The sequence below is a fragment of the Sminthopsis crassicaudata genome, chromosome 2 (assembly GCF_048593235.1).
Source record: "Sminthopsis crassicaudata isolate SCR6 chromosome 2, ASM4859323v1, whole genome shotgun sequence".
NCBI lineage: Eukaryota > Metazoa > Chordata > Mammalia > Dasyuromorphia > Dasyuridae > Sminthopsis > Sminthopsis crassicaudata.
Window position 1 is genome coordinate 315,207,601 of NC_133618.1, and position 25,624 is coordinate 315,233,224.

General features: G+C 35.9%; 2 protein-coding genes across 8 annotated transcripts in view; one reads left to right on the plus strand and one right to left on the minus strand.

Annotated features, from left to right (window-relative positions):
- The window catches only part of FAM161B (FAM161 centrosomal protein B), a 39,764-nt gene extending 35,251 nt beyond the window's left edge, over window positions 1-4,513 (plus strand). The window contains exons 9-10 of the transcript XR_012486479.1: window positions 3,953-4,017; window positions 4,341-4,513. The gene's annotated coding sequence lies outside the window, so the exon portion shown is untranslated. The remainder of the gene's footprint in view (window positions 1-3,952; window positions 4,018-4,340) is intronic.
- Window positions 1-25,128, minus strand: part of ZNF410 (zinc finger protein 410) — a 32,911-nt gene extending 7,783 nt beyond the window's left edge. For 2 of the 7 annotated variants that reach the window (XM_074290046.1, XM_074290043.1), the window contains exons 1-8: window positions 25,048-25,126; window positions 20,887-21,047; window positions 18,042-18,223; window positions 13,801-13,936; window positions 9,554-9,772; window positions 8,891-9,082; window positions 5,684-5,843; window positions 4,739-4,920 (exon numbers count right to left, since the gene is read on the minus strand). In XM_074290046.1, the coding sequence (XP_074146147.1) occupies window positions 4,739-4,920; window positions 5,684-5,843; window positions 8,891-9,082; window positions 9,554-9,772; window positions 13,801-13,936; window positions 18,042-18,074 (922 nt within the window). In that variant the 5' untranslated portion in view covers window positions 18,075-18,223; window positions 20,887-21,047; window positions 25,048-25,126. Of the gene's footprint in view, window positions 1-4,738; window positions 4,921-5,683; window positions 5,844-8,890; window positions 9,083-9,553; window positions 9,790-13,800; window positions 13,937-18,041; window positions 18,224-20,886; window positions 21,048-25,047 lie in introns of all 7 variants that reach the window. The other 5 variants (XM_074290045.1, XM_074290044.1, XM_074290051.1 and 2 more) reach the window with 3 other exon arrangements.
- Window positions 25,129-25,624: the final 496 nt, after the last annotated feature.

Consider the following 25,624-nt stretch of genomic DNA (forward strand, 5'->3'; position numbering starts at 1 on the left):
TCTACTATATCCATGTATTAGCTCCATAGGGGTTTTTGGAAAAGATATTGAAGCAATTCGCCATTTCCTTCTCCAGTATGTGCCCATTTTACAGAGGAGGAACTAAGGAAAGTAGGAATTAAGTGATTTGCCCAGGGTCATACAACTATTTATTGTCTGAGGCTAGATTTGAAGCTCATCTGTGCAGAATAGATTCCCTATTCACTGTAGCAGGCGTAGCCCCTTTAAGATTCCTTTTCTGACCTACCTTTGGGACAAGATATTCCTAGGGCAAAAGATCCGTATCTGAGCCAGTTTGGGCTATACCTAGCCCCCAGTTGGTTTGGGTTTTCAGCCCCCTTTGATACAAGATCTGGTCAAAGTAGTTTGGGCTTGTACCCAGCCCCCCCACTGGATCTGAGCTGGCTTAGATAAAGCCCGCCAAAAATCTGGCCTTCAAAGAATTAACCTGAGCTCCGCCCATTGCTTCTTCAAGCAGATAAAAAAGAGCAAAGCTAGAATCATCTTGGGTCAGAGATTTGAAAGATGCCAGCCAAGATGTTGGTGTCAGAGACTCTCTGTCCCCGCCGCTTTCGGCGTATATCTTCCTCTATCTAATGCCTTTTACTAATCAGACTTTAACCTTGTTTCCAAACCTGGCAATAAACATCTTTTTACCCATCTAGGTTTTTGGCCTGTAAATTCATTTACAGGGGACTCTCACTGTCACTAGACCTGACTTAACTTTGTATCCTTGCACCGAATCCTAAGGGGGTTGCGGGGGAGCTACACGTGACTCCCTGTACCCCAAATCCTGCCACTAGACCTCATTTAATCCTATTGAGGTATATACCTCATTATTAGATATTAACCTCATGATTTGGTTCAAGTTACCTCATCATTCTGAGGTTCCCTATTACCTCATCACTCACCTCATCCATTTTAACACAATACCTTATAATTGATACTATGGGGGAGGGGGAGAAGGGAAGAGAGAAGAATGATCTGTGCTAAGCCTCTCAAAACTTTAGCTAGATTGGCCCTTCAAAGAGACATGAAAGTATGCCATCATGTCCAACCTTAAAACTTTTTCAATTTGGTGATAAGACTTGCCATCCTACTAACATTGCCTTAGAGACTCCCGAGCACGATAAAGCATCAGATTTTTAGGGAGAAACATCTTATTGGCCTCTAAAATTTTATAATTCAAATCTATAGTGGACATCCTGATGTCAGCAAATTTAGAAATGAGAACAGGGAAAGGGATGGTGGAAGGTATTTAGTGAAAATTTTTAAATGTAAAGACATAAGAAATATTGCCATGAGAAAACACAACAGATCATCGACAAAAATAAAATAGGTGAGGCATTTGGGAAAAGTCACTAACATAGCATGCAAGCACGATTTAATAGCAATAGGAGACTTCTATTATTTGGAGATCTGTGTAGCTCTTATCAACAACAAAACAAATTCTTATCTTGCTTTACCTATAATTTCATTTTTCAAAGGGTGAAGGAAGAAAAGAGAACTGCTATTATGAATTGATTCAAACATTGGTGAAATCAGATTCAGACCAAACAAAACAAAATGAAAAAAATATATGCAGGACTGGGTTAGGCCCAGACAATGCAAAGACTAAAAATGCTTAGCGCTCCATCCTTATGAAGAGATAAAAGAGAGGAAAGCAGATATGTATACAAATAGCTACAGTATCACATTTGACTTTGTAAATGCTGAGATAAAAATAAAATGTCTGTTGATAACGCAGAATGGCTGCTCAGCTTCTCATCTATTTCACCAAAATCATCAAGTTCCCAGTGGATTAATCAATATTTTTTTTTAAATCCTATTATAATAACTAAGTTATTCTACCCCAAGTAATAGGAAAAATAGATTTTGTCAGCAAGATGAATGTCAATGTGACTAAAAAAGGACACAGAAGAGTCTACAAAGCTATGTCTAGAGGTAGCAAAAAAGGAGGACTTCCCTGAAAAAGTCCCAGGATAAGAAATTAGAAAGATCCAGGGAGTTGCCTGGTATCCAACATTGTGCTGACTAGCAGAGTTCTACAGCATTGATTGTGACAGTTCAGCTCCCAGGGAGCTCTGAGATTTCAAATGCTCAGTTCTGAAATACCAGAAAGAGATCTAAAGAGGCAACATTCTAAACCCTAAAGTTCCATGGCCCCAGGAGATGAAGATTAGTATAAGAAATGAGTGGACCCAGAGATGACCACACATGCAAGTTTAACAAGAGGCAAAACATGACATAAAGCCTTAATACAGGAACTAAAGCTGAAGAATTAGTAAATCAAAGGAAACACTACTTAGTATCAAAAATTATTATAAATCTAACTCCATAGCAACTATAAGCAGAAACTGGAAAAAAAAAAAAAATGATTTTTTCCAGTGACATGAATTCCTACCAAAAATGTGTACCAAGAGATAAAAACCATAATTTAAAAAAAGAAAACTGCCCAGAAATGTTTGAACTAGAGAGCAAAGTAAAGATGGATAGAAGAGTAAAGAAAGGAAAAAAGTAAGCCCCCTAAAAAAACCCAGAATTACCACTTCAAAGAAAAAACACCGCAAGCATCCAGAAAGAAGCAGTCCAAGTTCCAAAGGATTACAGTCAGCATCATATAAAAACTGAAAGGCACTACTAAAAATGAGAAGAGATTTATAATACAATATTCTAATAGGCAAAAGAGATAAATTAACAATTAAGAACAAATGACCCTTTAATTAAATGTAACCCTGAGGGTGGGGGGTGGGATGAGATGTGGGAAATTAAAAATAGAGTTTTATAGAGGATTTTCAAGGATTTCTAATCTAAGTAGAAAAATTCAAAAAGAACTTACAAAGACAAACTAATTTTGCCAAATGAAAGGAGCTATATGATGTAATATTTACATTCTAACAATGAAAATAAGTATTCCTTCAGAAGTTTAATGTCTTTAAAGGTATTTAAATTAAAAAAAAAAATAGAGCTTCTGGGAATGGACTAATTCTATTTAAGTGTTTATGTTTATGAGGGGAAAAGAAAAGGGAAGACAAGGAAGAATACACTAAGGAATGGGATGGGGAGGTGGGGAATAGGAAGGAGAAATAAGTATACCACTTAGCACATAACTATCATGGTATTATAATTTAATTTTCAATATGTATATGTAAATCAAAAGTTGGCAGAATTCTTCAATACAAGAATATCTTATTTCTCTGTTAACTCCCTTCTCCCAATCTAACACCCAGAATAATAATCTATATAGCTTACTTACCTTATGGACCAGGACTTATAACTTCCAATATCTAGCACAATGCCATGAACACTGTAGTCACTCAATAACTGAATTTGTTAAGGAATACTAATAATTAGATGCCAAAATTTACTATATTTGTAGAGAACACAACTCTAAATATTTTGCTTTAGGGAACTTATTTTCAGGATAGTGATCTTGAACTGCCTTCAGAAAATATCAATTATCTTTTCTGAATTGCCATGCTGGACCAATAAAGAAGCAAAGGAAGATGGTAGGTCAACTATAGTGGTAACAGTAGCCACAATTCAGTTTTTTAAATGCTCCCTAAATTTTTCTCTTGCCAGTTTAAGACACAACACGTGATCTTTAAAGAGCCAAAAATGAAAGCAAGCTCTAAGGGAAGAGTAGTAATCTCATTAAGATGACCTTGGCACCTACAATAAAGGTACAGTGGGAAGATGTTATGTGGGGGCCAGATGGCCCAGAGATATTGTCCTTTTAACCAAGTGGTAGGTCAATCTTTGACCTAATTCTGGCTATCCTATAGCATCTCTTATCCAGGCCTTCCTTTATATGCTTATATGTAACTTCTCTCCTTGTGCCCTCAAAGATGTGATGAGGAATCCATTAAAGTCTTCAAACAGCTAATTCAGACATTTGATTTGCATGATCATTCACACATGGTGATGGGAACTGTTTATTTTGCTTTCTCAGTGGGTGAGGGAAGAAAGGGAGAAGAAAGAGAGCCTGGAATTGAAAATAAAACTGAAGGGGGAGAGGTATGTACTCCCAAATGGGGTTGAGGTCCCTTTAAGATCCCCCCCCCCACCTTTGATTTACAAATCCTGGTCATCTGGCCTGTCCCAGCCCCAACCGGATCTGAGCCAACTTGGGACATCACCCACAAGCCCCTTTAGGAGTAAAAGAGCCAAAATGTAGCTCTTTCTTTGCAGGAGTCCTTCCCCCAAACATGGTATCCTTCCCGCCATGTAAGGGTTCCTGTCCTGTTCTCTGGCCCTGGTGTCTTTCTCCTTTTGCCCTTACTTCTAAACCCTTACAATAAACCTTTTTTTTTTTTTTTTTTTTTTTTAAATCAATCTAGGTTTCGGGCCTGTAAATTCCTTTTACAGGGGATTCTGTGCCATCACAGGACTGTCCTCGCACTGATCCAAAAGGGGATTTCCCCTTCCCTAACTCTCATCACTAAGAACAAAGCCTGCATCTTCTATTTCTGCACATTCAAGGCAAGCTTGCTCAATAAATTCTGTTGCTCGATTCCATGGTGCCTATTAATTTTTCCAAGCAGCTCCCAGTACATCATGATAACATCACTTTACATCCACCACATGGCCTTGCATATAAAAAATGTTCAATAAGCATTTGTTGAACTGTCACTTGGAATACATTCCATTGCCTAAATGGAAGATGCTCCATAGATGTCAATGGCCTTATTCTCAGGAGGAGCTGACCTGTGGGCCACTAAGGGGCAGGTGCACACACCTGTGTGGATTCGAAGGTGGTTCTTCAGATTTCCAGCTGTGGTAAACTGCTTGCCACATCCCAGCTCAGGACATACAAAGGGCTTCTCCCCATTGTGAGTTCTCATGTGCACTTTCAGTCTCTGAAGCACATAAAAGCTTTTCCCACAGCCTTCAGCAGGGCAAATAAAAGAACGGTCATTCCTGCAAAAAATATCAGACAAGCAATAACTACCCCCTAGAAGTTTTTCTTTTGAAAAAGTCCCATTGGAAGTTCCCCAGCACTTCAATACGTGATCTATACCATTATTCATCTGGAGTGGAGGTCTTATGTTACTTTAATGTATACATCCATAGTCTACTATGTAAGCTCCCCGACAATGAAGACCATCCCTCGGCTCTTTTAGTACCAGAATGGCTCTCTTTTAGCAAAGAAGACTCTAAACTCAATGAGTGCTCAAAAAAGTTTTTCTCTCATTTTCTCCACCTTTTTGATCTGATTTTTTTTTGTGTAATATAAAGTGGAAATATCTTTAAAAGAAAAAAAAAAAAAAAAAAAAAAAAAGATGGAGCAAAAGAATTGAACTGTTTGATGTTCTCTTCTAGTTCAATCCACACAGATAAGAACTAGAAAAAAAGACCAAGACTTCCATTTCTATTTAGAAAGAAATAAATGCATTCATCTGCTGGAATCAGGAAATGGAAGCTTTATTTTCTGCCATTTATTAACAGTTCTCTTTGCTTTTCCTAGTCAATCATAATAGAATCCTCACAGTCCCATGACCAAGACTTCTAAGACCATACATAAAGAGGAAAAAATCCCTTTCACTGAGAAGCAAAACAAATTTGGCATCAACAAAGAACTAGTTCCCATGTTTTCTTTTAACCTGCATATCATGCAGACGATGTCCACTCAAAATCTTCTATCCTTGCTTGGCCTCAGCTCTATTATCTCAAATTTGCCTACCTATGGGTTTTCAGATGATATTTGAAATGTGCCGGCCACACGAATGTCCGATCACAGCCCTCAACTGTGCACTGCAGCCTCTTCTCTTCTTGAGGAAGATGAGGGAGGGACCCAGAGTCTTTAGACTGCCCATCACTGGGACCAAGGTGAACATTTTCCCCTACAACAGAGAAACAATAATAGAACCAGAGAAGAGTAAATAAAAGGACTTCTCTTTAGATGTTTTGATCCCCAATTATCTTTTAAATACTACCTTACTCTATATACATTATATAATTACCTAGGAAACCCTTCAAATCATATCTCTTTTTCCCTACAAATCCACACAGCATCTGAAATGAGTACCATTCTGCCAACTTTCCCAGGTCTACTATAAAGTAGTAGTACAAAATAGACTACTATAACAGTCAGCTTTCTTTTCCATGCTCAATAACCATGCCAATACAAGACATAAAACTAATTAGGTATAATCTGACCATGTTAAAATACTCCAAATAAAATTATGTATTGAAAATATAAAAAGAAAAATAACAAATGACATCTCTAAAAGTAAAAGTCTCTATAGAAGCCTGAAAAGACTCAAAGGCAATTAAAATGTGTGAAAAAGGTCAAGAAAGGAAGGTATTGCACTTTGTTCCTTAAAAAAAAAAAAAAAAGATTAAAGAGGGGATCAAGGACTAAAATGTAGAAGTTTTAGGGAGGTGAATTTCAATTCAACATAAACAAATAATTTTTTAGTAATTAAAGCTATTCTATTTTAATGGAAGGAGGTGCCTTATGGGAAAGCTAATCCTAGCTAGTGGCAATACAAAAGGGAAACAGAAAAAAATGACTTTCTTTTTTTATGGTGTTCTATTGGGGTTTTTTCCCCCTCTAAATTTTGAATTCCAAATTCTCTCCCTCTCTTTCTTCCCCTACCCATAGAGGACAAACACTATGAATTATACATGTGAAATAAAGCAAAACCAATTTCCATATTAACCATGTGTGTGTGTGTGTGTGTGTGTGTGTGTGTGTGTCTCTCTCTCTCTCTCTCTCTCTCACACACACACACACACACACACAAATACACGTACGTGAGAAAATTATACTTCAATTTTCACTCAGCATTTATCAATTCTCTCCCTGAGAGTGGATAGCATTCTTCAGAACTGTCTCAGATCACTATATTGATCAGAGCAACTAAGTCTTTCATACTTGAACCATCATTACAATATTATTATGTACAATGACATTTGCATCAGTTTTTCTGAAACCATCACCCTCATCTTTATAGCATAGGAGTATTCCATCACAATCTCTCCTCAATTTATTTTCCAAGTCGGTTGTTTTTCTAATAAGATGTTTTGCATTTTCTTCTCCCCTCCCCATCCCATTCTTTAGATTTTGCGTTATTGTTTCTTGATATCTCATGGAGTCACTAGGTTAAAACTACCCATATCTAAATTTTTAAGGAATTGTTTTCTTAAGTTATACCTCAAATAAGTATATATTTTTATACTTCTTTTTCCATTTGGTCAATTCTGCTCAATTCTTTTCTTAAGTGAATTTTTTTTTTATCTCCTTTTGCATTCGGTCTGCTTTTAAAATAATTCTTTTCATCAGGGAATTTTTGTGGCTCTTTCACCATTAGGCCAATTCTGTTCTGTAGTGTATCGTTTTCTTCAGTATTTTTTGTGCCTTTTACCAAGAGGTTAATTCTTTTTTATAATTTTCTTGAATCACTTTCACCCCTCTGAAGAGTTTTTCTTTAACTCTTTTATCTTTTTCTTTAACTCTTCCAAGAATTCTTGTTGGGCTTATGTTTAATTGGCATTTTTTTCCTTTTGAAACTTTGGTTGTAGCTCTTTTCAGAAGGTTTTCTTTTTCTGAATTTATGTCTTGTTCTTCCCTATTACCATGGTAGCTTTTGATTGTCTAAATTCTTTTTTTTTTTTTGGTGTTTGCACATTTTCCCAGCCTTTTTCTTAATTCTGAACTTTATGTAGAATTGGCTTCTGTTCACCTGGGGTGGGGAGCCAATGTACCTATGTAACTTCAAGGTTTTTCAGGCTGCTGTTTTCAGAACTAGTTCTGGAGATCTTTAAATTTTCAGTGCTTCCAATGTGGTATGATCTGGGTGGTCCCTGCAGTCCTGGTCTATACTCTTTGTTTTTACCCAGGAAGGGCCCTTGATCCCTAGCAGCTGAAAACTAATATTCCTCTTGGCTCTGGAACTGTGACCAGGTCTCTTTGTTCTCCTACAGACTCAAGCACTAGTGCGCCTTTTTGTCTTCGAATTGTAATTAGGGAGCCTGCTCTCTTGTGATGGGCTAAAAGTGCTTTTCTCTGACCTACAACTACAACCCAGAATTATGTATGGGTAATGCAAGAGGACTCTGCTCCCAATGTCAGCTCAAGGTCATCTATAATCTGTTTTTGATTAATTTTCTGATTCCTTTATTATCTCTCTGCTGAGAACTCCTAAAGTTTCTTCTGCTACTGTTGCAACCACCTCCCATAGTGACTTCTATGAGAAACACTACAAATATGATTCTCATTTTGAGTAGAAGGTTAGATTGGATACTTCCAGAGTCTTATTTAATACAAAATAGTTGTGGAAACAGATTATTTGCTACATTCATGTCTCATTTTACTAATTTCCTTATCTTTTTTTCTCACCCTATCCTCAAAAGGTTGCAATGCTTCCATCATTTCCCATTCTGGAAGAGTATATAGTCTGAACTTGATAACCAATAACTATTATTCTCCCTTTTAGCCCACATTCTGAATACACAAATATTACTCTACCAAAATACTTCAGTACATAACCTAATTTTCTACACAGTACAAATAATAACAACAATGTAGAAGATGAGAACAGAGACTTTAGGCATTTAATTCTGCAGCTACAATGAAAACAATGACTTAAGATCATACAAAAAAGGAAAACATTTATATGTGGCATTTCTTCTTCACAGATATATATATATATATATATATATATATATATATATATATATATATATATATATATATATATATATATACATATATACACACACACACCAAGTCATCCCATTAATAACTATCTTAATAAAAGACTAAACCTACAAATTGTTCTTATAATACTTTCTAACAAGAAGAACTACTTAATTGGTAAGATACTATACCAAGTTAAACTAAGGTTTAACTAAGTAAATTGGAGCAATAAACAAAAATTCTCACCATTGCTACTGGCTTTGGCACTCTTTGCCAACTGTGCCCGAGTAGCAGCAATCAGACTATCATGAGCCAACTCCTGAACCCGAATGAACCATGGCATACTGCTATCAGTACTGTCACTGGACAGAAAATCATTCCCAGAATCCTCTGCTTCATCCTGGACAAATACTAAGTGCTCAGCTGAAGAGCCCAGGCCTGGAAAAAACAAAAGCATTAGAAGCAAAGTGCAGTCAAATAGAAATTTATCTTCTTTATATCAAGACAAATTCTCTTGTTCAGGTAATAAAGATATTGTGTCTTTAAAAAATCTTGAGTGCTTCAAATGAAATTTTAAACAAAGGACATAACCATTTGAATAGGCATGTTGAGGGAGACTACAGAATTTTTCTGTAAATTTAGGGTGAATTATAAGAAGCTTTCCCTAGAAATGGGGGACAAGCTAAGATATTCTTTTGAAATCTCTATTTTTATTTAAACAGTTATTAACTCTTGTACCAAAGCCACACAAAAATTAGTGTTGAGTCTTAAGACTAAAAACTAACTCAATGGCCATAAACTAGATTATAATTTCTCAGAAATTTTATTTCACTGTAGCATGACATATTTATAATCCACAAAATATTTTGTTTTTCTTAAAAGCAGAGTCTAGGACAAAGTAAAGGATACCTGCTCTTGTTAGATTAAGAAGGATAAAAGAAGTACTGTCACTTGGTTGAAGGTCTTGCAACAAGCTAGGAGACTCTGGAGTTGACAAAAGCTCAGGGGACTTCTGTACAGTATGTGCCCTTGTTTCCTCTCCGTCAGGGCCTAGGTTCACTTGAAGGCTTCTCAACACAGCAGACGAAGGAACCTCCTTACAGGAGCTGGTAGGATTTGGAGTATCATCTAGTAAAGAGAAAATACTACCACTTTACATAGCATCTATTTCCGAGGAGCTCAGGATTATAATATGCTCAATTCTTATCTTATAGCCTCTAATTACTTCTCTGGAGTAAGCAAAGAACAGGAATCATCTTTTACAAAATGAGAAAATTGGCCCAGAAAGGAAAAGATGCTCCAAAACACGAATGACTGGCAGATTAGGCTAAATAGCACCTACAGAATACTTAACATGTTGTGATTATTACAGAATATAGTCGATTGAAGTTAAATTACAGAATACAGCCAATTAAAGCAGCAAATTAAATCAAATTAGGTTCTTTCCCCGAAAAATACATTCAATACAATAAGCATCAAATCATTAACAGAGCATTTCACAAAAAGGCTGAGGTCCCCAAAAAATCTCAACCAGGGTTTTTAAAGGCAAGTAACAAATTTCTGCTAGATGGTAATCAAAAAGGGCAGCAATAGCATAGGAAATAAACAGAAGTTTATGAAATCGAGGTACCCTGTTAAAACCTGAATTCACATTAAACCTATTCAAGTAAATAAAAGCTATATAAGCCATTGCTCTTGAAGCATCTTTTTGGGACAGGAGATGGATTTTCACAACAATCACTTGTCACAGAATATAAAATCCTCCCGGTTTGTTTTTATAAAATGAGAAAATAATGCTTTCCTCTTCTAAAAGTAGAAAATAGAATGCCTATAAGAATCAAAACAAAGCTTAGGACAATGGTCCTTACATTACAAAATAAAATTATCAAGCATATGCTTGATAATTTTCATATTTCAAGATTCTATGTGTCTTGAAAAATATAACTAACCCTGACCAGTTGAAATTTAAAAGTTGGGGAAAGAAGGGAGAGAAAAAAAAGAAAGAAAAAGAAAATGGGAAATTGTGTGTATGTGTAAAGGGAGGAGGAAGTATTCTTTTACTTGATCTTCCCAGATTCCAAGCTCAGGAGAGAGGGAGGGAGAAAAAGAGAGGGGGGGAGGAGAGAGGGAGATAGAGACAGGGGAGATGGGGGAAGGGGGAGAAGAGAGGACAGACCCAGAGGAAGGGGGGAAGGGAGGAACTGAGGGAGGGGGAGAGAGAGAGAGAGAGAGAGAGAGAGAGAGAGAGAGAGAGAGAGAGAGAGAGAGAGAGAGAGAGAGAGATAGTGTGTGTGTAGCTGCCTGTCATTGGGACTAAACAGGGAAGTTTTTTTGTACCATTGGTTCTACATATTCACCTTGCTGTTAAAAGTTCCAAATAGAATTTTGTCCCCTTTCTTATATTCTTGCAAATCACTTCCAAAGAGGGAAAATAGCACCATTAGAAAACAGTAATACACAGACTTCCTATATAAAATAATAAATTCACATTAACTAACAGCTTTTATTATGCACCTAGCCAGATTTAACATTCATAGCATGTACTTTAAGTATCAAAAAATACAAAATTCAAAGAATCAGTTGAGTTAGGACTTAAAAGATTAGTTTCCTCCCTCCCCCCTATCTAATAGAAGAACACCTTCCAAGGTATCTCTTAGTAGTCATCCAAGTGCTTGGAGTTTTATTATCAGTATTCCCTTCCATGTCTAAAAAGCTCTTGCAACTGCTACTCATTGTTCCCAAAGTTACAAAAAATAAATCTAACCCATATTCTATACTGCAAAATTAAGCTTTCTGAAGAGTTATCAGGAACCTTTTCCACAATAAAACACCCTCAAATCTTTTTAAATCATATGACATGGATTCCTGACCTTTAACTTTCTGGTCACCCTCTAATTCACCCAGTGTGACAATGTCCCTCTTAAAAGTGGTATCCAAGTGAATAAAATACCTCAAGTGTGTTCTGACTATTCAAAGTAAAATGAAACTATTACTTCCTTTGTTCTAAAGGTAATCACTAAGGTCAAGTTTGACAATCACCTCATATTGTTCATTTATCATAAAAACAACAAAAGATAACATTCATTGTCATTTTCAACTTTGACTCAAAGAAAATATATACCAGGTCTCTTCCCAACTTGCCGATTATTGTCAAAAGTACCAGCATCCTTTCACTCACCCAAGTTCACAACTTTAACATCATCTTTAACTCCTCCCTCACATTCACCTCAGAATCCAACTTATTCTAAAGTCCTGTCATTTCTACCTTTATAGCATATATGTATATATGTATATATATATATAAAGAACTTAGACTATCGTAATAATGTTCTAGCTCATCATATCCCTGTATTCAGGCTCTCCCCCAATTTGGCTGCTAAACTCATTTTTTCTAAAGTGCCAGTGTAACCATGTCACCCTCTACTTAAACTATAATATATTAATTATATTACATATAAATATATTATAAATATTAATTTCTATGACTGACAGGATAAAATATAAAATGTTCTGTTACGTATGTAGTAGCCCTTTACCATCTAGTCCATCTTACCTTTCTAGTCTTCTTATACCTTACCCCCATACACTGGCCTACTTGCTGTTCCTTAAACATGACAACCTAACTACTCTATACCTATTCACTGGTTGTACCCCAAAATGTGTGTAACATTTTCTTCACTCCTTATCCTTTCTGGCCTCCTTGGGCTTCTTCAAGATGTAGCTCAAATCCCAACTTCTGCAAAAGTCATTTCTCAGTTCCCTCCAATAAGATCTTCCCTCTGAAATGATCTTCCATTTATTACATACACATTCTTTATGTCTACATGTCTAGTATGTATAGTCATTTGAGTGTACATGTGTACATTGAGCTCATTAAAAATGAGCTCCCTGAGGAAAGGTATTGTTTTACCTTCCTTTGTATTCTTAGTATTTAAGCTTAGTATAATAAGTAAACAAACATATCTTCTATAGATCAAATAAATGTCCTAAATAAGACTATGTTTTAAAAGTATGCAGATGTGATTAATAAGCTACAAATTTATTTAAAAGCATTATTGAATTTCATGCTATCTTTTTCTTGTAATATATTTTCTCAGTCAACAATTGACATAGTTTCAATAGTAATGGCAAAACTACTATCATGTTGGAAGTGGATATCTTCAACATAAAGAAGATCCAACTCACTTCCAGTTGATCAATGATGGACAGAAATAACTACACCCAGAGATGGAACACTGGGAAGTGAATGTAAATTGTTAGCACTACTGTCTATCTACCCAGGTTACTTATACCTTCGGAAGCTAATACTTAATGTGCAACAAGAAAATGGTATTTACACACATATATTGTATCTAGGTTATATTGTAACACATGTAAAATGTATGGGATTACCTGTCATCAGGGGGAGGGAGTGGAAGGAGGGAGGGGATAATTTGGAAAAATGAATACAAGGGATAATATTATAAAAACAAAAAACAAAAAACTACTATCATGTAAATTTGTTTAACATTAAACAGTTCTTATGCTCCAAAAGGCTAGGAGTCTCTTGAACATATTTTCTCTAAGTGCTCTTACTACTCTTTAACATTCTATTATTATTGTAAGGGCAACATCTAACTAGTATACTTCCTGTGTCAAACATGAAACAGACTGGAGTTGCCAAATGCTTCTCTCTCTGGTCTATTTATTTTCCTTCTTCCCCCACAAGTGTCACAAGTGGAGTCCAAGAGCAAATGAGATGGTATCTAGAAAAAGCCTAGAGGTTTCCAGATAGATTCTGTGTCATATGGCAATATTTAATGCTACATATAAAATGCAAAAATAATAAGGTACATTTCTGTACTGCTGGATAAAACTACACCAAAAATATCATGATCAAAGTGTTAGATGCCATGGTAACAAGAGATCTAAAACATCAAGTCCAGCCTTAAAAGGTCCAAAATTGTTTCTTCATCTTTCCATATTCATCCATCAGTTACCATAGAGATAAGACTTTCTCACTATACCTATTCAGTTCATGAGCATTTTAGAACAGTTTAAGCCCCTTTCAATGCCAAACCCTAAGCATTCACTAAGCATAAATAGTAAGTATTGAAAAAATGTTTACAGATTCTATCATCCTATTGCCATTTTGTTCATCTATTTGTAAATGTTACCTGGTAACACGAGCCGGCTGCATTCTGAGGTCTCAGTAACAGGCAGCAGGGACAGACAAGTGATATCTTTAGTTTCAGATTCCACCAGACCCTGTCCCAGTGGTATTGATGTGTTCTGAACAAACTGGACCAGCAGCTGTAAGGGGAAGAAGATAAGAGAGGTCAATCAAATGAAGTTACAAGCAAGATGAGTAAGGCAAGAAAATTTAAACTCATAATTATCATTGAGACATAAGATGAGACTAGAATAAGGCTATGGATTTAGCAGACTTTAGAAATATGATAAGCAAAAGGCAGATTTTAGAAACTGGATAGGTTAAAAATAGGTGAAACAGTATATCATTTACACATATACATAAGTATGCATGGGTGTAAACATATGCCTGTGGGGGGGAGATGTGCATTAGTAAAATCTTTTAAACATCATAGGAGGGATATAATCTTCCCATCTCAATAGTGAACTGTTTCTTCCTTTCTATTCAGCAGAAAGTATGGTTCATTATCTGTTTATTAGGCACAACTTAATGCATTTGTGTACTTTTAAATGTTTTAATTTAGTATATGGCATTAGTTCTATTTTCTTCAATAAAAGTATATATTGAGGAAAACTGTTAATTGCAATGAAAATGACAAACTAGAAAGAGAAGGAAGCATAACAGATGCATTTGAGTAAAAACCAGTAAAGGCAGAAACAGAATGAATATAGTCATTGGAATATATTATATCTACCTGACAAAAATACAGAACGAGTTTACTTTAAAACACACACACACACACACACACACACACACACACACACACACACACACACACACACACACACCCCATCTTTACCATTACCATTACCACCACCATCACCATCACCAACCACCACAACCAAACATTATAAGTCTTCTGGCATGGAAGCATGAAATATTAGTGATGAAGAAAACAACTTATACTACGTATTTTCATTTTTAAAACAATCCTTCATTAGCTAATCATAACACATCCTGCTTTTCTGTGCCTAATTATACTTTAACCTAAGTGATGTGGTTTCTATTAGAGAAAGAAAAGGCAAGATTTGACAAGTAATTCCACTGATGTGGTAAGAATGAGGGATAACTACTAGATAGCCCATTATTCATTTCACTGGTGTATCCTCATGACATCAACCAATGGTGAGAAAGCCATTCGCCATCCCTACCCCCAGCACCCCATTCTCATCCTTTTATCTCTCCTCCTAGGCCCAAGCAGGATGTGTGAATTCTTTACTGTAAATTTAAAAGTGGACTGGGATGAATGTGGCATACAATGGGCAAGAATCTGCATATGTAGAAGATTACTACATAGATTAATTTAAGCACTGATTAAAAAAGAGCAAGCATTTAAGGAAAAAAAAAAAAAAAAACAGATGGTAAAGGGCCTTAAGATCAGGCCATATTAAAAAATAAACTGAATTAATTGAGAATGTTAACAAAAGAGAAATGTTAACTTGGAAAAAAAGAAGACTGAAGGTGAATTTAATATATTTTTCTTAAGTACCTGAAGGGCAGTAATGTAGAAGATTGATTAGACTTATTCTACTTAGATTGGCTAAGATGACACGAACAAATAAGGATGAATATTGGAGGGGATGTGGGAAAACTGGGACACTGATGCATTGTTGGTGGAGTTGTGAAAGAATCCAACCATTCTGGAGAGCAATCTGGAATTATGCCCAAAAAGTTATCAAAATGTGCATACCCTTTGACCCAGCCATACTACTACTGGGCTTACATCCCAAGGAACTACTAAAGAAGGGAAAGGGACCTGTATGTGCCAAAATGTTTGTGGCAGCCCTTTTTATAGTGGCTAGAAGCTGGAAGATGAATGGATGTCCATCAATTGGAGAATGGTTGGGTAAATTATGGTATATGAATGTTATGGAATATTATTGTTCTATAAGAAATGACCAACAGGAGAAATACAGAGAGGCTTGGAGAGACTTACATCAACCGATGCTAAGTGAAACGAGCAGAACCAGAAGATCATTATATACTTCAACAATGATACTGTACGAGGATGTATGCTGATGGAAGTGGATATCTTCAACATAGAGAAGAGCTAATCCAATTCTAATTGATTAATGATGGACAGAATCAGCTATATCCAGAAAAGGAACACTGGGAAATGAGTGTAAACTGTTATTTTTACCTTCTGAATCCAATTCTTCCTGTGCCACAAGAAATTCGGTTCTACACACATATTGTATCTAGAATATACTGTAATATAATTAACATGTATAAGACTGCCTGCCATCTGGGGGAGGGGGTTGGGGGAGGAAGGGAAAAAATCTGAATAGAAGTAAGTGCAAGGGATAATGTTGTAAAAAATTACCCATGCATATGTACTGTCAAAAAAAAAAAAAAAAAAAAAAAAAAAGACTTATTCTGCTTAGAATTCATTATTTGGCAAAAATTGTTGGGAAAATTGGAAAGCAGAAATTGAGCAAAGAACAATTATCTTACATCCTATAGTAAGATAGAGTCAAAATGTATCCATGGCCTGCATCATGAAGGCAAATATTAAGAGAAAATTAGAACATGAAACATATTACCTATCAGATTCATAGGTAAGGGACAATTTATGAATAAACAAAAGAAAGAGCACTGTGAGGTATAAAATGGATCATTTCAATTATACTAAGTTAAACAGGGTTTGTACAAATAAAACCAATGTAGCCATGGTTAGAAGGAAAGCAGAAAATCGAGGACAAATTTTCATAGACAGTAGCTAGATAGAGGTTTCATTTCTCAAATACAAAAAGAACTTTTTCAAATTTATAATATGAATGAAATTGATAAATGGCCAAGGATATGGATAGGCATTCCATTCACACATTTAAGTTAAGAATTTCAAAAGAAACTAATAAAAACATAATTAAAATTATATAATCATGTGAAAATTATATAATCATGCTCTAAACCATTATTAATTAGAGAAAAGCAAATTAAAACAACTTTGAGATATATCACACCTATCAGATTGGCTAAAATGATAGATGTTCTTCAATTGGGGAATGGCTAAACAAGTTGTGAATTATGATTGTAATGGAATACTACTCTGTTTATAAGAAATGATGAGTTGGCTGATTTTAGAAAAACCTAGAAAGACAAGAAATAATGAAAAGTGAAAAGAGCAATATCAAAAAAACTACATACACTGTTACAGAAATAATGTCCTAAGAACAACTTGAATGACTAATTCATTTTGAATATCATAAACTCTCAAAATGACTACAAAGGACCAATGAAGAAAGATGCCATCTCCTCCAAAAGAAAGAACTGATTAAAAGAAGTATGTATAGCATGGTTTTGTGTGTGTGTGTGTGTGTGTGTGTGTGTGTGTGTGTGTGTGTGTGTCTGCCTATCTCTCTACACATATATGCACAAAAACTTAATTCTTGTTTTCTCTAGGTTGAGGAGAGGATGGAGATAAAAGTGTACAGCAGAGAATAACTTAAAAGGAGGCACAGAAAAACAGGATAGCTTTGAAAACAATATGTTGTATTTATTACAATTTTTACCACACACACACACACACACACACACACACACACACACACACACACACAAAAGTGTAATGGGCTGCCCCAAGAAATAATGGTTTCTCCTACATTTGCAGTCTTCCAGACAAGGCTGATGTATTATAGAAAAGATTTTTGTTAGGTATGGAGAAGGGATGATGGCCTCTCTCAAATCTGAGATTCCATGATTCCTAAATAGGAGTAGCAACATGGTCCATGCCCACCAATAAAAAAAACAAATAAAATTGGTTTACATTTCTATATTATTTGAAATATATTAGATATACGTAAAAAAGATATGGTATGGGACAATTTGGTGCAGTGGTTAGGAGCACCAGTCCTGAAGTAAGGAGGAGCCCAGTTCTGGCCTCAGACATTTTAATACTTCTTAACTGTGTGACCATGGACAAGTTATTTGACTCCAACTGCCTGGAAGGAAGGGGAAAGATATGGTACGTTTCTGGCAACAGAATGCTTATAATGATTACTTCTCAACCATGTAAATTTCATCAAATTTCATCATATTGTAAATTATCTACAGTAATTTTCAGTTAATTTAAACATACTTTGAGAAGGAGACAGGACAAAGCACTAATTTAAAATTCCTAAGGAAAACCTCTTTCGAAAAAAGAATAAACAATACTTATAAGCCATGGCCCATGGAAAGAAGATAAACCCAGCTGATTATGCTTACCTCCGGTTTGGACTCTAACTCATCTGATAACATTGATTCAGCTTCCAAATCCTGTAACCCTTAAGGGGAGTTACAAAGCTCAACTAAGAGTCAATAACCACCTTCTGTTATTCTCATATTTTCCAAAAGAGTACAATGATCTTCTTGTAATTAAGTTGTTCTGGGAAGTTAATCAATTTAACCTAAAACAGAAAAGAAAATATAATCAATTCAGAATTCCTGATAAATAACAAATACTCAAAATCAAAAGTTCTCAACCAAATCAACAATGCAAACAAGTTTTTGAAAAATCATCCCAAAAACTTATTACAAAGTCAAACTTTCATTAGTCCTTCCCACATTTACCACTGTTAGGATGATGAAGGGATAGTAGTGAATACTGATCACTGCCAATGTTATGTGTGGCATCTTCAATTTATATTTAAGTTCTTACTTTCTTACAGGCTAAATTGTTTCAGAGACTAAGTCTGTGAATCCATGCTAGTTTGAATGATTACCAGCAGGATGGGGAAAAAAAAATTACCTAAAAAGCAGCACGTTCAATATATATAAATCCTCAATAAATATTTGTTTTACTGAAATCCTTATTTTTCACCCTATAGAAATAATAATTTAGAAAATGTTTATGAAAAAATGTTTAATTTTTTCTCACACAAAATTAACCACAAGTCCCCAAGTCTACCTTTCTTTCTTTCTTTCTTTTTTTTTTTTTTTTTTTTTTTTTTGAGGCTAGGGTTAAGTGACTTGCCCAGGGTCACACAGCTAGGAAGTGTTTAGTGTCTGAGACCAGATTTGAACTAGGGTCCTCCTGAATTCAGGGCTGGTGCTCTATCTACTGCACCACCTAGCTGCCCCCCCCCAAGTCTACCTTTCAAAATACCCTCACTCTCTTTTCAGATTCTTCCTGCATCTCTAACCTTGCATGCAATGATTCTATAAAAAACAATTTATCCAAATCCATCTTAGGAACATACCTTTCATTTGCTTTGTCTATCTTACCTTGTTCTCTTTTTCCTTAAACTTACTTCCTACCCTTGTATCACCTGGCATACTGCCTGAAGACTTCCTTCATCAGGTACCACTAAAATAAGGTCTTCTCCTGGGTCTATTTGTACAGCTGGACATATCCCTATTTGGCATCAATAGTCAGTTATGCTTTTCTAGAGATTAATCTTGAGTCTCTAAGTTTTTTAACCTAGCTACATGCCTACTTCTAAAGAAATCAAGGGAATGAATCCCAAACCTAGAAGAAATCAGAAAATAGACTAAAAAATATTTAATAAGTACTTCCCACCCTTTCTGTTTATTAGGTTTTAATGGAAACTGATTTTTTTAGCTTCTAGGACAGACCTCTTCATCTAGTAAAAACTGGAATATTGGGAAGGAATAGCCAGTGCTTAAGAGGACTCTCTGGAAGAGTCACCATGTATCCTAAAAGTTAACAAATTCAGATCTTTAAATAATATAAAGTATAATTTCCATCTATAAACCAAGTCCACTGGTAGTGATTTTTTAAAAATTGCCAACTTAATGTTACTCAATAAACCATAATAAACTTGTTTAAAAAGGACTTACATTTAAATTCTTAACAAATACAAATTATTTCTAAAGTATAATTTGCATCTATAAACCAAGTCCATTGGTCATTGGTAATGATTTTTTTAAAAACTGCCAATTTAATATTATTCAATAAACCATGATAAACTTGTTTGGAATGGATTTATATTTAAATTATTAACAAATATAAATTATTTCTAACTTGCTAGTTATTCCCCTTTAAGTTTCCATCAGCTTTCTTTCCTTTATCTCTATATTATTTTTTTTCTCTGCCACTTTTTTGGTCACAATGTATATTGTGTTCTAGTACCATTTTCCCCCCTTTGCATTTCATAAGACCTTCCTAAATTTCTTTATAATCTTATTTTACCTATCTTAGTTACATGACAGCTTCCCATTATGATAATGTACAATATAGTTAATCAAGACATTATTTTTAGAAGTATAAATGTCTATTCACCAGCTTTTTGTACTTCCCATTAACCCCTTCAAGATCTTACCTAGTAAATTTTTCTGTATAAACTATACTAAGCATTTTATCCAATTCTATGAAGAAATCACTGTTACTTTGCTTAGTTTCATTTTGGTCAATTTAAATACTCAAAGCAAATTTAAATATTCAAATTAATTTGGGGAATATTATCATTTTTATTTCACTAATTTTGCACAGTCAAAATGTCCATTAATTTTCTTCAATTATCTGTCAATTCAATTTCACAAGTTGTGTCTCATTCAAAATCATATATTACACGTATCCCAAAAGTCTCAATTTCTATGTTTATCGGTGGGCCAAATTAACAGTAAAAATGGATTGGGTTTTCCAAATTAATAATAATTATTATTATTTTCATGATTATTAATTGGAGTTTTGAAGTTAATAAGCCTTAAAACTATAGTAAATTTGAGACTGTGTGGGTTGACTATATAACAATTCCCAAATATTTAATGGCTATTTAATGAGATTTTTTAAAAAATTATCTAAAACTTTACTGAAAGGATTTTTTCATGGTAAAACAGGAAAAGCAGGCATCTTTGGGTTTAATCTGTATCACTGCAGAGAATATTCACAACAAATGAGGTCACAGATCCAACATATAACATCTCTTACAGCCTTGAACTTTACTGAATAACATTTTCAATTAACTTTTGATTGAGACAGTTGTGTTTCCTATCACACCATCTGCAAATAATGACATTCTGACCCATTTCTTTTTCCTGTCTTATTCCAACTACTAGCACTTAACATTGTATCAGACAGAAAGAGTTCAAAATACTCTTTGTTTTATACCTTTTCAGATCCCAAAGTTGTCAGTCTTCTCTTCCCATTTAAACTGTCTTGCATAATGTGCTCAGTAAATGTGCTCAGTTAAAATCTAAGTTCTTTGAAGTTAGGGGTTGTTTCCTTTTTTGTCTTTATATTACTGCTACATGGTGCTTAAAAATGCTGACCTGAATATTAAAAAATAAAAACAGCATAAACAGAACCTACTAAGTTATTTAACCCCAACTTCCCAAACCTTTTAAATCAACTTAATTTTCCCTACATCTATGAAGACTTAAATACAATGAGAAAGAACTTGAGAAAAATTAAAGGCTACAGCTTCTGATCAGATAAGTGAAGGCCATATGTCAACCCTTTCACTATGACACCTATTGAGGCAGGCACAAGAGGGATTCCAACTCTCCAGACTCTCCCCTTCTCTCTGATAACAATACAACAAGGTTGTTTTTTGTTTAATCTTATTGATTTAGGAGATACCAACATCTTTACTTATTAATGAATCTAAATCAGACATAAAAGTCAACTTTATATACAATTCATAACAAGGCGATTTTGATCTTATGACATTCTTCTTCCTTTTTCACTTTCTATCCCCAAAATACAGCTGTTTTTCAACTACTACTTAGTTTATCAAAAACTGTTTTCATAGATTGCTGACATGGTAGTAACATTAACTTCGTTCTTACCTCCTAAAGCCTGATTCCAATCCCTGTTCTACTTTCAAACCTTTATGTCAGCCCAAAAAGCCCACAATAGCTATAAAGGCATTAGAGGCATGGTCAAGAGACAATAATTATATTAATACTGACAGAGATATAAGACCAAAATACTACCTGAAAGTACCCCAATAGCTATGCATATTCTTAATTTGTTTTTTTTTGTTTGTTTGTTTCACTCACATAAAGGAAAAAAAAACCTATTTGGTCCATTATCTGTATAGTAACACTTTTTAAAAGCATTAAGCACACTATATCCCTAACATTGTTACTGTTATTCAATGGAATTTAAATATTGAAACAAAATTTCAGATTCTACAAAACTTGGAAATGAATGCACCCAAGGAATAATCTCTTGGAAAGCACTGCATCTGGATTAAAACTGTATTCCCTACTAGCAATGTAACTTTTGAATCTATATTCCCATCTAGAAAACAATGACAATACTTGACTATCCTTCACTATCAAGCTACTATGCCTTTGACATTCAAAATCCCAGAAAATAAGTTTGTTACTTATTGTCTCTATTTCCTCTACTCTCACTCATTTCTCAATCCTCTGTAATTTTACTTTTGGCCTCGTTGCTGAACTGAAACTTCAATTATGAACTTTCTCCAAAATTACCAATCTTCACTTAATTGCCAAACTCAAAGGCTTTTTCCTCAGTAATCACCTTACTTGATATCTTCATGGTATTTAACATTATTTACTAGTCTCCTCTATTGCAAATTATGTATCTCTAACTGTCCAGTGGCTCTTTCTAGAGTGGTCTTTGCAAGATCATATCCTACATATCTACCTTTTTGTAGGTATACTTGTGGACTGTCCTAGGACTTCTCCTTTTCTATCTTTGCACTCTCTATAATCTCAACAGCTTTCAATTCAACTATCTTCCCTATAGCAATGACCCCCATATCTATACATACAACCTTCATTTTCTTTCTCCAGCTGTATACACTAGATGTCAAAAGACATGATAAACTCAACATATCCAAAACAGAGCTCATTATTTTCCTTGTAAATCCATTTCTCTTATTAATTTCCTTATTTCTGTTTACAGAAACACCCAAGTTTATAAGATATAAAAGTCATTCTTAGCTTTCCAATTCTACTCACACACACACCCCTCCCCTCATATCCAACAGTTGCCAGATCTTGTAGATTTTATCCTTTAATATTCTCTTTATTCTTGCTCTTATCCCTACCTTACATCACTACCTTAGGTCTCCATTGTGAATATCACATTTGTGGATGATTTTAGATTCTTATTTGGTCTTCTTGCTTCTTTATTTTCCCAACATTGTCATGTTAATATTCCTAAAATATAGGCTAACTTAAAAAGCAAATCATTCTTCTGTTCAAGAAGTTTCAGGGGCTCTCTTTGTTATTTTCTCCTGGTTCCAGTCTCTTTCTAAGGTGATACTTTACCTCCTCTTAGTTTATATTCCTGCCAAACAGGTCTACTATATTTGAGCATATATGCTCAAATTTCTGGTGCTTGGTGATGGGATATTCTCCTTTGTCCCTAATTTGAATCCCACTGTGCTCTCTTCAAGAAGTCTTTTCTAATTACTACAATTGTTAGTGTTCCACCAATCACTGTGGATGTTTATTTTGAACATACATTGTATTTATTTGTGTTAAAAATACTGTACCTCACCAAGAGAATACAAATTTCTTGAGGACAGGAATAGCCTCAATTTTGTATCCACGATGCCTGCCTAGCACACAATAGGAACTAGTAAGTAGGCAGTAATGGTCCACAACATAAAAAATAGATTTTAAATATTTGCTTAATAGTCACCCATTAAAATACAACAATGCACTTGTTTAAATTATTAATATAAATAAAATCTGAATGATATACCAGTAGCTTGGGCTACAGGAAACAGTGTCAACAATATTTTAACAGATTAACAGACAAATCCTACTGATGATAGTGCATCTTGCAGATAAAACATTTTCAAAAGCAAGAAATATGATTCATAAAGAAAACTGATAACTTCCAAATATTTGGATGGAGTAGTGCTTTAAAAGAGCAACAAATTCTACTGATAATCATGGAATACTTGAAACTATCATGTTAAAAGCAATGAATTTCAGAATAGATCTACCCTGTCCACTCCAGCATAGACTAATTCACGTTGGGAGGTGAATCAATTTTACAAATTTAAAAATTTAAGACAAAAAAAATTAAGCAGTTGCTTACCAAATGTTACCTAGCCGTTTAGAAGCAAATCTAGTACTAACATTTCTTCTAAATCCTAGAACACTGACCTTCCTTTATACAACACAACAGCAATAATGGTGTCTTTCAATCACAAAACAAATGTCCCTATTTTAAAACTGAATAAATTATCTTTTATTTTCTGCATTTATGACATAAGTAAACACAACGCAAACATTCATAGGATCGTAACTCTAAGAACACAAAGGGACCTTCAAGGTCACCAGCCCCCTCATTTTAACAGTGGAGGAAACAAGCTCAGATGGATTAAGTGACTTGCCCACCCAGCTAGCTCAGACTGGAGCGGGAGTATTAATCCAAGGCCACAGAATCAACGAAGCTATTCATATGAATTTTGAGAAACCACTTCTATCAAAAATAAGGACCAAGATGTTCAACTTTAAGCAGTCTCAATTTAAAACTGTCCAAGATTACCTTCCAACCTCGGAACAAGAAATTGATAAGAGAAATTTTTAGTGTGTCGGAAGATATAAGTAACTTTTTTCTTTTAACAAAAATTTAAAAGTATCTCTTTTTTTTCTTGTTTGAGGAGGAACAAAACTCACTATGGTCCTGTTGAGTTCGAAAGAATTAAATGAAGGGGGGGGGGCGATTAGTCCAAAATTCTGGAAAAAGATTTTAGCCTTCAGCCATCCTTGCCCCTTCCTTTCCCGTTCCCGGAATGATGGGCAGCTGCAGTCAGCCGGCTCACCCTCCCTCTAGCACGAATCTCCCCTCGGTGGACCCTCAGCAAGAACGGGGGAGTTGAAGACAGCGTGGGATGACATGTCCAGGCTGGACGCGGCCTCTGCCAGGCGAGGAAAGCCACCCGAGGCCTCCATTTTTCCCAGAGCCCTCGGACAAGCAGCTTAGCTCGGGGGAGGGGGAGGCCGGGTGCGCCCCACACAGTAAGCCAGCGTTCGCCCTAGAGACCCCATCGGAGATCTCGGACATCCCGGGGCTTAAGGACGCTCCTGGGCCCTCCGGAGGAGGAGGCCCCAAGCCTAAGACTGTAGCCCCGGCGGCCTCGGACAAGAGGCCCCCCCACCTGGAGCGGGGCTGACTCCAGGGAAAGAAGTCTCCGGAGGGCAGCTTCCCTTTCCCCTCCCACTTTCCCTTCAGAGACCCGGAGCTACACCTTCCGCCTCCGCGCAGGCTGCACCCCGCTGCGCGGTCGTCACCCGGTGCTGACTTGGACCGGACGCAGTTAATCCACGCTCTCACCTTCTTGTCCTGGGCGGCCAGCAGTCCCCAGTCCCCGAGTCTGTCCAGAAGCGGGGCTTCCGGCTCCCGCCGGAAGCTGTTTGAGCGCGGGACAGGAAGTTTTAGTTTTCCCCCTCCCCGCCCCAACATCACGCCACGCTGGGGAGGAGACGGGGAGGAGTACATGACAGTCGTCCTTCGAGGGAGCTGGATCATTGGTTGATGGCGAAGTGAGAGGCGGGCTCTACCGACCACACCCAATCATATGCCAGATCTTTTTTTTTTTCTACCCATTCAATACCTCCGTACTCAAAACAGTCTGGGAGTCTGGCGTGTTGTGGGTACCCAGGGTACAAAGTTGGGGGGAGGGGCAGTTGCCTGAATTCAAGCCTTCAGGGTTGCTGATCTGCTGAGCTACAGAAAACATCAATTCAGGGGTGACTCAACTACATGTGATAGATTATTGGGATAGATTATTACTGTGCCATTAGATGACGAGGCGAATCAGGAGAACATTGTACACAATCACAGAATACTGTAACAGTGAGTAACTGAAAGTCTCAGCTACTCTGAGCCAGAGGATGGTCCGACACGATCC